This window comes from Miniopterus natalensis, chromosome 1 (genome assembly GCF_054644295.1).
Source record: "Miniopterus natalensis isolate mMinNat1 chromosome 1, mMinNat1.hap1, whole genome shotgun sequence".
NCBI classification, from domain to species: Eukaryota; Metazoa; Chordata; class Mammalia; order Chiroptera; family Miniopteridae; genus Miniopterus; species Miniopterus natalensis.
The window spans coordinates 97,766,560-97,780,600 of record NC_142081.1 but is presented as its reverse complement, the minus strand read 5'-3'; the positions used below and the strand labels follow the sequence as shown (position 1 = coordinate 97,780,600).

The 14,041-nt window shown below is 53.6% G+C and overlaps 1 protein-coding gene across 1 annotated transcript in view; it reads right to left on the bottom strand.

The window, feature by feature from the left end:
- Positions 1–418: 418 nt before the first annotated feature.
- The window catches only part of SEMA7A (semaphorin 7A (JohnMiltonHagen blood group)), a 36,560-nt gene continuing 22,937 nt past the window's right edge, over positions 419–14,041 (bottom strand). The window contains exons 3-15 of the mRNA XM_016210516.2: positions 13,057–13,208; positions 12,526–12,567; positions 12,079–12,171; positions 11,780–11,864; positions 11,519–11,629; positions 10,750–10,889; positions 9,974–10,158; positions 8,981–9,089; positions 8,699–8,897; positions 6,071–6,198; positions 5,734–5,888; positions 5,455–5,516; positions 419–5,174 (exon numbers count right to left, since the gene is read on the bottom strand). Of these exons, the coding sequence (XP_016066002.1) occupies positions 4,813–5,174; positions 5,455–5,516; positions 5,734–5,888; positions 6,071–6,198; positions 8,699–8,897; positions 8,981–9,089; positions 9,974–10,158; positions 10,750–10,889; positions 11,519–11,629; positions 11,780–11,864; positions 12,079–12,171; positions 12,526–12,567; positions 13,057–13,208 (1,823 nt within the window). The 3' untranslated portion in view covers positions 419–4,812. The remainder of the gene's footprint in view (positions 5,175–5,454; positions 5,517–5,733; positions 5,889–6,070; positions 6,199–8,698; positions 8,898–8,980; positions 9,090–9,973; positions 10,159–10,749; positions 10,890–11,518; positions 11,630–11,779; positions 11,865–12,078; positions 12,172–12,525; positions 12,568–13,056; positions 13,209–14,041) is intronic.

Sequence of the window (14,041 nt, the reverse complement as noted above, 5' to 3'; positions counted from 1 at the left end):
CTATCTATTATCTATCTATCTATCTATCTATCTATCTATCTATCTATCTATCTATCTATCTATCATCTATCTATCATCTATCTATCTATCATCATCATCTATCTATCTATTATCTATCTATTATCTATCTATCTATCTATCTATCTATCTATCTATCTATCTAACCATCTATCTATATCTATCTTTCATCTATCTATCATCATCTATCTACCTATCATCTATCTATATCTATCTATCTTTCTATCTACCATCATCTATCTACCTATTATCTATCATCTCTCTATTATCTATCTATCATCTATTATCACCTCTTTCCCCCCCTCCTTCCAGTCCACTCTCCTAAAAAAAAAAAAATCAATGGAAAAAATATCCCTAGGTGAGGATTAACACCAACAAAAAGACCATCTTCACATCTCAGTGCAGGCAAGGGTTTTTATTAGGAAGGACAGGGAAAGCAGAACAAAAAATCAGGGGGAGAGGGGAGTTGAAAGCTTTTCATGTGTAAGTCAGCACAGTCTATTCTGATGATTACCTCAAAACTGTTCTAGTTTTTATGGTTGACCATCAGCAAGTCTCCTAGAGCCAGAACATCCAGTTACTGGAGTCAGCTTCCTTTGAACTCTTACACAAATATGCAGTTTATCTATGGGTTACATATTAGTTAACAATTCACCTTTTATAAAAACACTTTTAATGGAAACAATATTAAAAGAATGGAGGGGTGGGTTATACAGGCACTGTTCTCAGTGATAGAGTTGCAGCTGTGACCAAAACTGAGAAGGGCCTCTGCCTTCTTGGAGGTCACATTACTCCAGCCAAGCCCATAACACTCCAGGCCCTCACACACACACGAATGCTGTTCCCTCTTCTATTCGTCAGAGACTTCTCCGCCAAAATTTTCCCTGATTTTCCATGGGTTGGGTACCCTTCCACCTAGGATCATCACACAGATGATCACCATCCAGCCCCACATCTGCCTCCCCTACCAGCCTGTGAGGGTCTTGAGGGAAGGGGCTGTGCTTTCCCTCACCAGTACCCCAGGGCCTGATTCTAGATAACTGGCCACAAAGCTCCATCTCCCACCCTCAGCTCAGAACTGAGCAGGAAAGGCATTAGGGGGGTTTGTCCAGGACTCCTTTGAAGAATTCAAGGTCATTCTGGAACCTCTGCTTGGGATCATCCTATCCTGGCATCCCAGGGGAAAGCCTCACAGGAGCAACGGTACAGAGTATTTCCAGCAAAGGTAGGTAGAGGACTGAGGGGGACAGCATGGAGAAGACAGGGGGTGCACAGGGCTGTGAGTGCTGGGTCAGAACATCAGGTCTGCATATGGAAGGAGCTGTTAAAGGGTTTCAACAGCAGGGAGAGAGAAGGCAGTGGCCTTCCCCCAAGGGAGATAGGTTGGCAAGATTTGGACCTACTCAAAGTAAGCCTTAGTGGCCCTTTAATTTATGAACTGAGGGAGACATAGTTTCCCATTCCCTGCTGGCTTTCCCAGGAGAGCTGAGCTTTGGTTTTTCAGTCTTGCTCCCCGTTTTGCACCCCACTTCTCCCCTGGGGTGGGGGAGGATGCACAAGACAGAGGGCAGAAGGCTGGGCCTGTGCCCTGGCCCCAGCACCCAAGAAGCCAATATTGGTGCCATATTGTGTGGATCTCCATGCCCCCAGTCCCAGCCTAATGGCCAGGCACCCACCGCTGCCCCACATCCACTGCGCTACTTGTGTGTCAGGGGAAAGCCAGAGAGAGGGAGGTTTGTGCTTGGCCATTCACATGGATTTACAGGACTCATTTCATGCCTTCATGCACACGGCTTCCCACCCACCTGCCAGCCTGGCCTCTCCTGGTGCCTCTGTACAGACAAAGGAATGTGTTCTTTCCTTTGAGTTCCTTGCCCTACGCCCATGGGGCACCAAGAGCATCCCTGCAGGAAACAGGGGGCCTATTGAAGTCCAGAGAAGGCAGAGACCTCACAGGAGGTCACCCAGCAATCCAGGCAGGCCCATACTTTCTTTACTAGCTGCTCCTGAAACCCACTTCCTCTGTCCTTTCCCTTTGAGGAACTTGCTTGGGGGGAGTGGAGAGGGCCTGGGAAGCCCCTGTGCTTCTTCTGCAGCTTGGCTATGAGCTGGGTAAACAGATAGATGGGCCTAAGATATAGATTCTGAGCTCCTTCCAAGACAATGTAAATTGGTCTTATAACCCAGAACAGTGTGTCAGAAGGTGCCCCCCAGAAGCCCTGGTCCAGTCCCTACCTCTTACATGAGGAGAATGAGGCTTAGGAAAGGCAAGGGCTGCCCAGGATCATAAAAGGTGATGGCAGCCCAGGATCTCTGCCCCCAGTCCAGTGCTCATCCAGGTCCCCCAAACTCTTGGACTGACCCAAGCATCTGCTGCCACCTTGGTCACCCTAGAAAGGCTGGGTGTGAGAGAGCAGAGAACCAGGCAGAATCTTCAATGTGGGGCTAGCCCAGGAGATCTCAGGGCAGACTGAAGGGGAGTGCCGTGGGTGGGGGTGATTCCAGCCCTGTGGGGTCTGCCAGAGCCTCCCAGAAGCTGGACTCAGACTCAGAGAGGGAGCTGTCCCAAGTTCCATTGCCACATCCCCCCTCCAGCAGTTATTGCTCTGGAAAACTTCCCAGCAAACCCCAAAAGGCATGGGTCCCAGCCAAAGGGGCAGGTGAGAAGGGAATGAAGGGGAGAGGAGAGAAAATGGAAGGAGGCCCCTGGAGGACATCCAGATTCCTCTCTGAATCCCCCACTAACCCTACCCTTCATCCCTGGACCCACCCACTCATACCCCTGGACAGCCTCTAACTCTCCTTACTTCCCACCCCAGCTTCAGGGGCCCCTTTTCACACATCCTTCTAGGTTGTAAAATGTATTTGCTTTATCTTTTAGGGAATTCAAGAGCTTCTATGTTACAAATCCCACCACAGCCCTGTCATTGCCCTGGGGTTGAAAGGTCGAGCCCCAGGCTAGCACACAAACCCTGCCCACTATCCCTCTGTCCCCTCTGCATGCAGACCAACACCTACCCTGCCTCGTGGGCCAAGCCTGGAGTAAGCACTTCACTCCATTTAGGCACCCCTTCCAGCTGCCTTCTAGCCCCCTATACACACCCTTCTATCATCGCAGTTTTATCCCACCAGCTCTTAGCTGATTAGCTTACTCCCTAGAATGGGCACCTAGAAGGCAGGGAGACCTGAGGCTATTTCTAGCATGGCCAGACAAGAAGGGGGAACTATGGGGGGTGGAGACTGGGAAAGGGGAAAGGTGAGAGGAGGTGGGATGCAGGAGCTGTCTGGGCTCTAGGGTCGATGGCTTAGCAGGCAGTGCACTGCTCAGGAGCACTGGGTTAGAATCCTGTTCCTGCCTCACTAGCTAGAAGCCCTGCTGAGGGTGTCCTCCCCTTCAAGCCTCTGAGAGGGCCAGTGACCAGGGGTGGGGGTGATGCTCACACAGACAGGAAGTGGAGTCACAAACAAGAGCCCTCACCCCATGACCAGAATGGCTTTGAAGGGAAGGATCAGGCACAGGTAAATAAATAACTTGTTTATTAGTAATATGTTACATCATTAAAGTGCATTGAAAAAAGATGCAGGGGCCAAAGCTGGAAGGTCACCAGCCCAGGCCCTGCCCTGGGCTGGCCAGACACACCAGAGAAGGCCCAGCTCTCCACAGAAATCCATGGACAGGGTTGGGGCCGACCCACCCACCTGCAGAGCTTGGCCCAGACTGTCCCCACAGGAATTCACAGTTTAGCCTTAGTTATAGCATGTCCTGAGCTGAAGGTGGGAGGCTAGGGCATGGAAGCACAGCCCCTGGGGAAGGGGATTGAGGGGAGGGGAGGGGGCCCCCACCTCCCACTCCCCAATGCCAAGGGCAGAGTCCTGGAACCTCCCCTTGAGGACCAACTCCTATATGAATGTGTGAATCTAGGTCTCAGATTTTCCTTCATTTTTCCCTGTCTCCCTCACCCCACCCCCTCCCATAACCAACAGGGGGGCTTGGACAATGTCCCCCTCAGCCTGGGCTCCCAGGGCAGAGCCAGCTCATGCCACCTCCTTGAACCCATGCCACCATGTCCCTGGACTCTTATCCCATGCCCAAGAGCCTCAGACTGGGAACCCCCACAACCTATCCCTTCCCAGCCCCTCCCTTCCCCACCCCACCCCCAGCATGTAGTTTTGGTATTTTCATACAGATGCAGTCGGAAGTAGCAGTACATGAAATAAGCCTAACATAAAAATAGAGCTCTTTCCGTCCTTCCGTCCGGAAAGCAAACATCCTTCAATAAACATGCAAGGAGGCTGCCTTAGTGGGACCCAGGGCTGGTGAGGGGCCACAGAGGGCAGCCCTGGGCCTGCAAAAACACCAACCACCCCCTGCAATGGCAGGAGAGAGGATGAGGGGGCAATCTGAGTATAGAGCATTCGAAGGTCCAGAAACGGGATCCCAGCTCCCCTTTCCCAACCTCTCTGGCCAATAGGCTCTTGGACCAGGAGCATCACTGAATTTGGTCAAGTTTGAGGAAGTTTTTCAAAAATAGTCTCCAGAAGATAAAGTCTTGGGCCACCAAAGCCCCAGCTTCATAGTCGGTGCCTTCATTCTCTGGCCCCCATCGCCCCCACCCCACCCGGGCCCAGCAGCTGCCTGTGGCTGGCCATCTCCAGGCCTGGCGTCCCCTGTTGAGCTATGCAGTCCCCCTGGAAGCAGTGGCGAGCAAGGAGCTCCCAGCCAGGGTGTCTCTGGGTGTGACTTCTAGTGCCCTGGGCTGCAGAAGCCTACAACATGCCCAGCCCCAGAAGGCCCTAATGAACCAGCAGACCAAGAGTGAGTGTTGGCAGGACCCCTAGCCAGAGGGAGGCCAAAAGGGCATGGGAACAGCCCAGGAGGTGCTGGGCCTTGGCCTCATCCTCAGACAGCAGCTGCCAATGTTGTGCCTCCTGGAGGTAGGAGCCCTCCTGGGCCTCGCAGTAGTAGTGTCCATAGTGGCCATCCGTGAGGTTCTCGATGAACAGGATACAGTTGGGACTCTGGTGGCCAGGCTCACAGCTCTGCTCCACCTTCTTCCCGTGACGCCATGAGTAGGTGGCATGGCGGGACTCCATGGGGCAGCTCAGGTAGTAGCGAGAGTTCCGGGCTAAGGAGACCTTCTGCAGCGGGGCTTCATCTGGTGGGGACGGGTAGGCAGCTATGAGAAGGGGCTGAGAGCTCTCAGGGCAGCCTGCGTCCTCCCCCAGGCCTCCAAGGCCAAGGTTTCTAAATGAACACAAGGATCCGAGCACCCAGTCTTCTTATTCTCCCCTGCCTCCCTCACCCCATCCCTCTTACAACCACCCCCACACCTAGGGGGCCCCCAGAAATAGACCATGTTTCCCTCAGAGAGAGCAGTCGGGGCATGGTGTACTACCCTCATTTTACTGGGGCCCTGACAGGGCTAAATCAGGTACCTGGCTTTGGGTTGGGGCACTCTTTGTGTGGCTCAGCTGGATTAATAGACTGCAGTACCGACCTGGAGTTGGGAGGAGAGAGGCTAAGCAGACAGAAGGCCACACACCTGGCCCTTCCCTGTCCTCATCCCTAACCCAGTATCTGCCACAGTGTTTACCAAGAGGAGGGTCTGGCCAGAATGGCCCAGCACCTAGCACTGATGCCTCCTGCAGCCCATTTACCCCACCCACATCCTGTATCCACTTTCTCCCAGGGACAAGGGATCACAGCCAACATACCTTTGGGAGCTGTAGATGGAGACACAGTGACCCTGGTCCCAGCCACAGTATGGGTCTCGAGCCATGAGGCAGCCGTGGCAGCCCCCACCATAGATGTCACACAGGTCCAGGGGCACCTGGCTCACCTCCCATTGGGAGCTCACATACAGTTTCCGCTGGAATGAGAGGCCACGTCAGGCTAGGACTTTCACCCCCAACACTGAGTTCTAAACTCCCAGCTGGCCTACAGCCCAAAAGTTCTGAAAAGGACATGTGAATTACATGCAAAAGAGCTCTGTTCTCAGCTGGCCATAACTGGGTAGCCTCACAGGGCAGGGCTAGGGGTGGGGAAGCTCACCCGGTCAGGGTCCAGTAACATGGCCTGGATGGCTGCTGCGCGGCGGAAGGGCTGGATCTCCATGATGTTGAAGATGAGGCTGTGTTCCCACTCTTCCGACTTCACCACCTTGTGGATGGTGCCCCTGTCTGTGGGTAGTGGGCAGAGGGTCAGCAGGCAGGCATCCCACCTCAGAGACAGGCAACCCCCCTCTAGCAGGACCAACCAGGAAAGACATGGGTGGGAAAGGCTGGGATATCATGGCTCAGGTAAGGGTCACAAGACTAGGTAAGGTGAGTCTGAGAGATGTGAGAGTCAGAGGGCAGCCCAGGAAGTCTCCAAGGCCAGCCCAGAGACCCATGAAGCCCAGGGGAAGCTGTAGCATGAAGAACAGAAGGAGCAGTCCTGCATATCCAATTACTGTGCTGAATCTGCATTACTTCTTTCCCCAACATCCCTGGTCCTGGGTATTATCTCCCCCCACTTTCAAGATAAGGCAATGAGGCTCAGAAAGACTAAGCAGCTTGTTCAAGGTCACACAGCTGGTGATTATAATCCAGAGGTGTCAGAACCCTACTCCTCAGCTTCTTCCATAACTCCCCTGCCTCCTGACTCTTCAGGAATATGTTTTCTTTAAATAAATTTTTTGGTTTGGATTATTTCAAATTTACATAAAAAATGCAAATATAGCACAGAGATTTTCATATAACATTCATATAACATTCACCCAATTTCCCCTAATGCTACCGTCTTACATAACTGTGGCACATTTGACACAACTGAGCAACACAGTATTATTAACTCAACTACAGACTTTACTGGGATTTCATGTTTTTTTCTACTAGTGTCCTTTATCTGTTCCAGGATCCAATCCAGAACTCCACATTGCATTTAGTGTTAGAGAATTTTTAAATTTTTATAAAATCTTACATCTGAAAAGAACCTTATATTCTACATAGGGATTCCCAAGGTCACATACAAAGCTGCCTGCCTCCAAGGCCAGTGCTCTATCCAGTCATACCTGTCTGGGTCTAATGGGCATGCTGACCCCCAGGTCCTCCCAATCCCACATCACCCGCTGTCCTAGTTTCCAGAATAGCCTACCTCTCTCTCCCTCCCTCTCTCCCTCCCTCCCTCCCTCCTTCCCTCCCTCCCAATTCCCTAGGGCATTGCTTGCCCCAAAAAACCAGTCAGATGATGAGATGGTCACTTGCCTAGGACATTTCCTTTAGTTCTATAACCCCTCTCGCAGGCTCTGGGATGTGGCCCAATGCATCTTTGGCCTGACAAGCTCCCAGCCCAGTCACTGCCCTTTACCTCCTTCCACAGTAGCCCAGTGAGAGCCTCCCATTCTTTACAGAGGGCTCAGAAAGCTCTGTTTCTTATCTGGTCCCAATTCTTCCTGCTGCAGGCTCCCAAATGGCATCTCTCAGGGAGAACCGAGACAACTACTCTCGTCATTCAAGTGTGCTCACCTCCCAGGTCTGTAGGAAGGGAGCACATGTTTCCCTTGGCTCAGGGCCTAGCCTTCTGTCTTGGCTCCTGCTCCCAGTCCCCCATTGTGTGACCTCTCCTCTGTTGCAAACCAGTGCCCTGTCATCCCCTGGCTAACTGTAACGGCTAGACCAGCCACTGCTGGAACACAGAAAGGACAAGGGCCCATGGGTAGAGCCAAGATGAATGTAGGAGCAAAGAGGTACGATCTCAGGACCCAGAAACCAGGTCCTCCTCCATAGGAATTGACAAGGCCACTGTGACCCTGAGAAGACCCAAGGTGAATCAACACCAGGAAGTCACATGTGAGGAGGGGTGGGTGCCTGAGGCCTAGACTGTGTGGCCCCAGAGGTGCTAGCACCTGGGGGGAGACACTGCATTTTATAATGGCACGACTGCCCACTAGGTCTCAAGGAAAACCTGTGGCCTGCCTACACTGATCTCCATGTTCACTCCCAGGAGTCCCCTTTGCTCACAGCTGGGACCAGGAAGCTGCCATAAGCACAGCTCAGGGCTGGTTCTTCTATGGCCAGTGGATTCTCAGGATGCAGGGGCATCTCCCAGGGCATTCCACCCAGCTTCAGAGGTCAGCCAGACCCTGCTCCCCCTGGAAGAGGAGATGCCTCTGCAGTTCTCTGCAAGACTGCAAAGCCTCTGCTATCTGGAAGTCCTTCCTCATGTCTCACTAAATTTTTTGCATCCCACATCAAATGTTTCCTCACCCACATAATCCCAAAGACAGGCAGAGGGTTCAATTTCCTCATTCTGTCTAGCAGAGGCCCACAGGATACCCAGTGACCAGATCTTTCCTCCTGGCTTTCCACATCTCTTCCTCCTATCCGCATGAGTCAGACATTAGGAACAAAGTGGCACCTGGCTTTGCTCAGACTAGTCACATTTCTGCCTCTGAGTCCTGGAACCTGCTCTTCTCCCACCCTAGGATGCCTTCCCCTCTTCCCTCTGCCCCCATCTCCTCTGGGAAGCCCTCCCGGCCTGATTCTTCCACAGCCACACATACTAACTCCTGACATCTCTTAGTCACTCAATTCTTCCTTCCAGGTATAAAGATCCAACCATATGTTAATTACACTATTACTTATAACTTTCATATCTATTTTCACAAGGCAGACTGGCGGTCACAGGGTAGTCCCTCACCTGTAGTTAGGTAAAGCACGTGAAAAGTCTCTCCATGGCTGGCGTGCATGCGGTGGACAACTATTTTCTGGTAGTGGTACTTAGAGTGAAAGAGTGGCGTCTTCAGAGGCCCAATGGGCTCCACTCTCTGTGCCACCTCAGGGTGACTGTCGGCCACCTGGAAGGTCTCTGTGGGTATTGGCTTCCGGTCTGGAAGGCACTGGGCAAGAAGAGGAGGTCCAGGTCATTGAGTGGCTGGGAAGTGGGGTAGGGGCCTGGGTCATGGTGGATGTCACTGCTCACCTTGCCAGGCCGAGGGGTGGGAAGGCCTGTGTGGTAGCCCTTGAGTGAGGAAGTGCGGAAGACCTTGTCAATGTCACCAAGGGAATATACACAGACAGCTGAGTAGTTCCTGGGGGGACAGAGACCACCTCAGTGGGGGGGCCCAGTACTCACCCACCTCCATTCACCCAGGCTAGCCCAGCGCCATACAAGGCACAACCACAGCCTTTTAACCAAGCTCTCCAGCCTGTAAGCTCCATGAAGACCAGGACTATCCTGGAGGTAAAGCCTGTGCCTAAGAGTTGTCAAACACCACTGAAGGCAGGAGGGAGGAAGGAAGTTTGACCTGCTGCAATCTAAAACCATAACCTGTCATGGGATCGCAGGGTTCAGAGGCCAGCCCCAGGGCAGAAGGATCCCCTATGTGTATCCTTGTTGGGCAATTCTCCCACCTCTCTGGGCACAGCTGCAGGATGCTGATGCCTAAGGAGGCCAGACTCCATCCCCTCCCCAGCCCAGCTGGGTCCACCCACTTGGGAACCACAGTGCAGGGTCTTGGCTTCCCTACTCTGTCCCCTCCAACCCTCCCACATCCAACACCTTTGCCTGCCTTGTTTTCAATCAATGAGAGTGATTAAGAGGTGTGAATAATCAGATGCAGGCAGTACCTGAATGGGTGTGATAGCACCCAGCACTCCATGAGGCCTCAGCAGCCTTTTCCTAGGGGCCAGCACCCACCCTGAGCACACAGCTGGTGGACACACAGGCACTGCCATGAGTGTGTGTACAGTACATGCGTGCACACCAGTGTGTATGACTCAGAAACATACCAGCACAAACATCTCCCCAAGCACTAACTGTGTCTCACTCCAGCCCCAGCAACAGCCCTGTCCCTTGAGCCTAGAGTCCCTGCTCATGCCACATCAACCATCCCTTCAGCAAGGCCCAAGCCCTCCAATCCCTACTGGACACGTAACTAATGACAGTCTCAGGTCCAGGACAAGGGTAACTCACCAGGGGTTGGAGAAAACGCCATAGACCCTAGTGTCCCTCCACTGGCCATTAGGGTCCGGAAGCAGGAAGACGTCCTGTAGCCTGTTGAAGTTCTTGTTGGTGGTGGGATCACTGCACACCAGCATGGCTTTCAAGAAGGTGTTCCACTTGGAGACTGACAGCGAACTCTCACCACCCTGGTCCCCCTGAAAGGGTGTAGGGGAAAGGAGGCCCCTCAGGACTTGCTAGGCACCTGCTGCCAGGAATGTCAGCACCCAGGCTTCAGAGGAGGAAGGTAGGCTCTGAAAGGGGCAGAGATCTGCCAGGGCACTAGGCAGAGGTGCCCCATGACTTAAGCCAGGTTCCTGGGTCAGCTCCAGCCAGAGGCCTGACTGACCAAGGCCAGCAGTGGGGACCTACAGAGTGAGGGTGATGAGTCTGTCCCCACAGAGCAGATGGACTCAGACACACATTTGCTCATTCTCACATATACAGTCACATATCCCAGCACTTTCATGTGAAACATGAAACACACCCATGTAAACACACTTTCATACACACACTCATACACACTCTCAGACAACTACACACACTTGCACACTGTCGCACATGCACATGAGCTCAACCATCTTTACCCACTCACAGATGCATGGACACTCTTGTGCATACACGTTATTCCCACAATCCCACACACAGACTCACTCACACATTTCACACACTCCTTCAGACAAACAGGCATGCACATTTGCACACAGGTGCTCACACACACACTCTTGCCCACTCAGCCTCCCACTCACCCTGCACAGCTGCGCCACACGGGATACATTGAGAGGGGCCTCAGGATTCTTGTCAGGGTTGTCCTCCCGGAAGAAGTAGTAGATTTTGTCATCATAGGCCTGGTCTTGGTGCACAATAGTGGCCTTAATGAACTGTGGATCTATCAGGGACACATGTGAATTGGTGTCAGAGGGGAGGCCACTCAGGGGACCCATTCCGACTGTGCATACCCCTCAAGTCTGCACAAGCAAACCTGGAGCAAATCAGACCTGGAATAAAACTAAGAACATCAGGCCCAACACCCCAAGGGGCCTGAGACTCTGCACCCCCATCCCACATGTTTTGCTCTCCCCCTACAAAGATGTCATCAGCCCAGGAACAATGACTTCATGCCTAGGGACCAGGAAGTTCCCCAGGCCTTTATGTCACTTCTGCCTAATTGGCAGAGACCTAATGAGGAGGCAAGGGGTGTTGCCCCCACATGAGCTCAGCAGAGGGACATACTAGGACTACACCAGGGACCCTACTCTGGGTCTGGGGCTTCCTCTATTTTGTTACCAGAGTGTGGAGAGCCCATCCTGCCTGTGTACCTTTGCCTCTGCTGTTCCTCTGCTCCCTGCCAACATCCTCGGCTCTGGCTGCTCAGACCTGTCCCAAGCTCCCATTTTCCTGACTCACCTGTGGCCCCAGCAGCCCTTGGGGAGCCCTCCCAGGGAACATGAGGATCCCATCTGCCACCCTGGGCATTAATACCCTGGTCCACCCCAGCCCCGCGGGAGCCTGACTCACTCTGCATGACGGTGTCACTGGTGTACAGTTCAATCTCACCCTGGATGCGGCGGAACCGAGGGATCTTCCCATTGTATTCCTGCTTCCGGATTGTAGAGTATACCTCATCCCCTGGGCACAGTGGAAGGGGCATGGGTAAGGGCAAAGAGCTCCTGGAAGTCCCTCCCTGGGGCCTGGGCCACCAGACACTGAGCTGATCACCCTCCCCCAGCCTAGGGCAGCAGCCCTCTGGGGACCCTTGTGCTCCAGCCACAGCCCTACCGTCAAACAGAACCAGGGAGTTCTCATCCGGGCTGAAGGGGGCATAACCTCTCCTCTCACCAAGTGACTCCACAGTGCCATTCACCTGGGGGAGACCAATGGGGTCAGACAGCCACGTAATCCCATGACTACTGCTTCCCGTGGGTGCCAGCTTCCCAGACAGGGTCCCCATCCTCCCAAGCATTCTATACAAGGTGAGACCAGCCTCGGAGTCCCGTGACCTCCTTCCCACCTTGGGAGGCAGAAGCCCACTCAAGCAAGGGTGATCTGACCAGGCATATGGGTAGGGGTCTTCTCACCAGGCTCCAGCAGCTGGGGTGCCGGGCATTGGTGCCGCAGGCCAGCAACGCCCCACCCTGTCTCTCCAGAAGTGTTATGTAGTTCTCACAGTCCTGCCCAGAAGAAGGGGAAGAAGAGAGGTTGGTCGGAGGCCCTGGCAGGCCTCAAACCAGAACCCTTAGTCTTGGGAAAGACAGTATCAAAAGGCTGAGCATGGAGGCAGCTTCCAAGGAGAGCCTAAAAGGGTGCAGGTGATTCCAACCCCTCCAAGAACAAAGGAAGAACACAGGGACCTCAGAGAAGAACTGTCTCCCACTCAGACTGGGGACCTTAAGGCAGAGCTGCCTCTTTCCTCCAACTGGGGCTCCCAAGGCAGGGCCATGCCTTCTTCCTCAGTCTCCCAGGGACTTCCCATCCCTTTTCCAAGGGGCCCAGCCTCCCCTCTACACTCCCTCTCCTCCACTCACCTGCTTGCCCAGGCAGGATCCCTTCGTGGAGCCAATGTTCACCTGGGAGGAGGGGGCACAGGTAGCATTAGTCCACCCTGTCAGGAGTCAGATGCCCTGCAAGTGCTGTCCATATGCCCCCAAGACAAGCTTGTTTTATATCATAGGTGAGCAACTAGGGCTCTGAGAGGGCGAGTGATTCACCAAGATCACACAGGGTGCTTGGCCTGATACCCAGAGGGTATTAGCCCAGGGGTCAGGTGCTAGCCCAGAGATCTCAGAAGCCAGGCGCCATGGGGTTCTGGAGCTCAGCTTCCAGCCCAGGCCTACCCCATCAGTGTAGCCCACCTGGCCAGGTGGGTAAGCTCCAGGCTTTTCTCCTACCTTCACGGAGCCTCCCCCAGGGACCATTTATGGGATATAATGGGAGGCGGACCAGTTTAGGAAGAGATGCCAGCTCCCTCTCCCAAATTCCCTGAGGCCCCTTACCAAGGCGAGAAGGGAGATAAAGGGAGAAATGGGGGAAAGGTGCATTGAGGGCCCCAGGCTCACCGTGTGCACAGAGGCATTCTTGCCCTCGGGGAAGTTCAAGAGGTAGACCTTGCCACGTCCACCGACCCATACAGAATCGCTGCCTGGCTCATGGAAAAGCACAGTGTGCGGCTCTACCGAGTCAAAATCCACCCGGTCCTTCCCTGTGTGGCCTGAGGAGGAGGCAATTAGCAGAAACTTGAAGCAGGGCTGTGGGCAGGGAGATCCTGTCCTTCCTCTCAGGCACACTGGCACCCTCCTGGCAACTAGAGCTTAGGTCTGGGCTGGGGCAGTGCCAGGACTCAGAGCCACGAGTGGGAGAAGTGAGGGGTACCCTGGTGGGGTCTAGCAAACAGCTGTCCTCACCCCAAAGCCATGGCCCCTACCCTACAATATGTGACCTCAGGGTAGGAGCAGGATTTAGGGACCCCTAGAAATAACAATCTCCCCCCTCCCCCTCCACACTTGGCTATTCCTAAGAGGCTGGGCTCAGGCAAGAGAGACCAGGACCTCCAGGCTATTTGAGGCTCTCTGCAGCCCAGAACAGAGCAAGCAGCCATCTCTGTCCCCTGCAGGTAGCAGTGCTCTAAGCATCCCACTTAGAGACCAGGTTCCCAGGAATCACTTTTTTTCAGTACCCCATCCCCTCTTTTGGGAAGCCCTCTCCAATTCCTCCTGGCCCACCTCAGCCCCTCAGTGAGTAGGTCAGCTTAGATCAGAGCTGGAAAGGAATCTAAATATCCATTCCCTCCCATTTCACAGAGGGAAATTCAGAGGCCCAGAGAGGATGCAGCACAAGGGTATAAAGTCAGGAGCAGGCCCTGAACAAGAGCCCAAGCTCCTGCCCGCAGCTGGACTCTGGCCTGGCCCACTCTGGCCTGGTTTCATGGAGGTGCCAGCTAGCCCCAGGAGTAAAGGTCCATCCTCCCTTGCCAGCAACTCTGGGACAAGGGGTCCTTCACAGAGCACAGCCTGGGCCTTTATTTTTATTTTAATAAAATAAAAT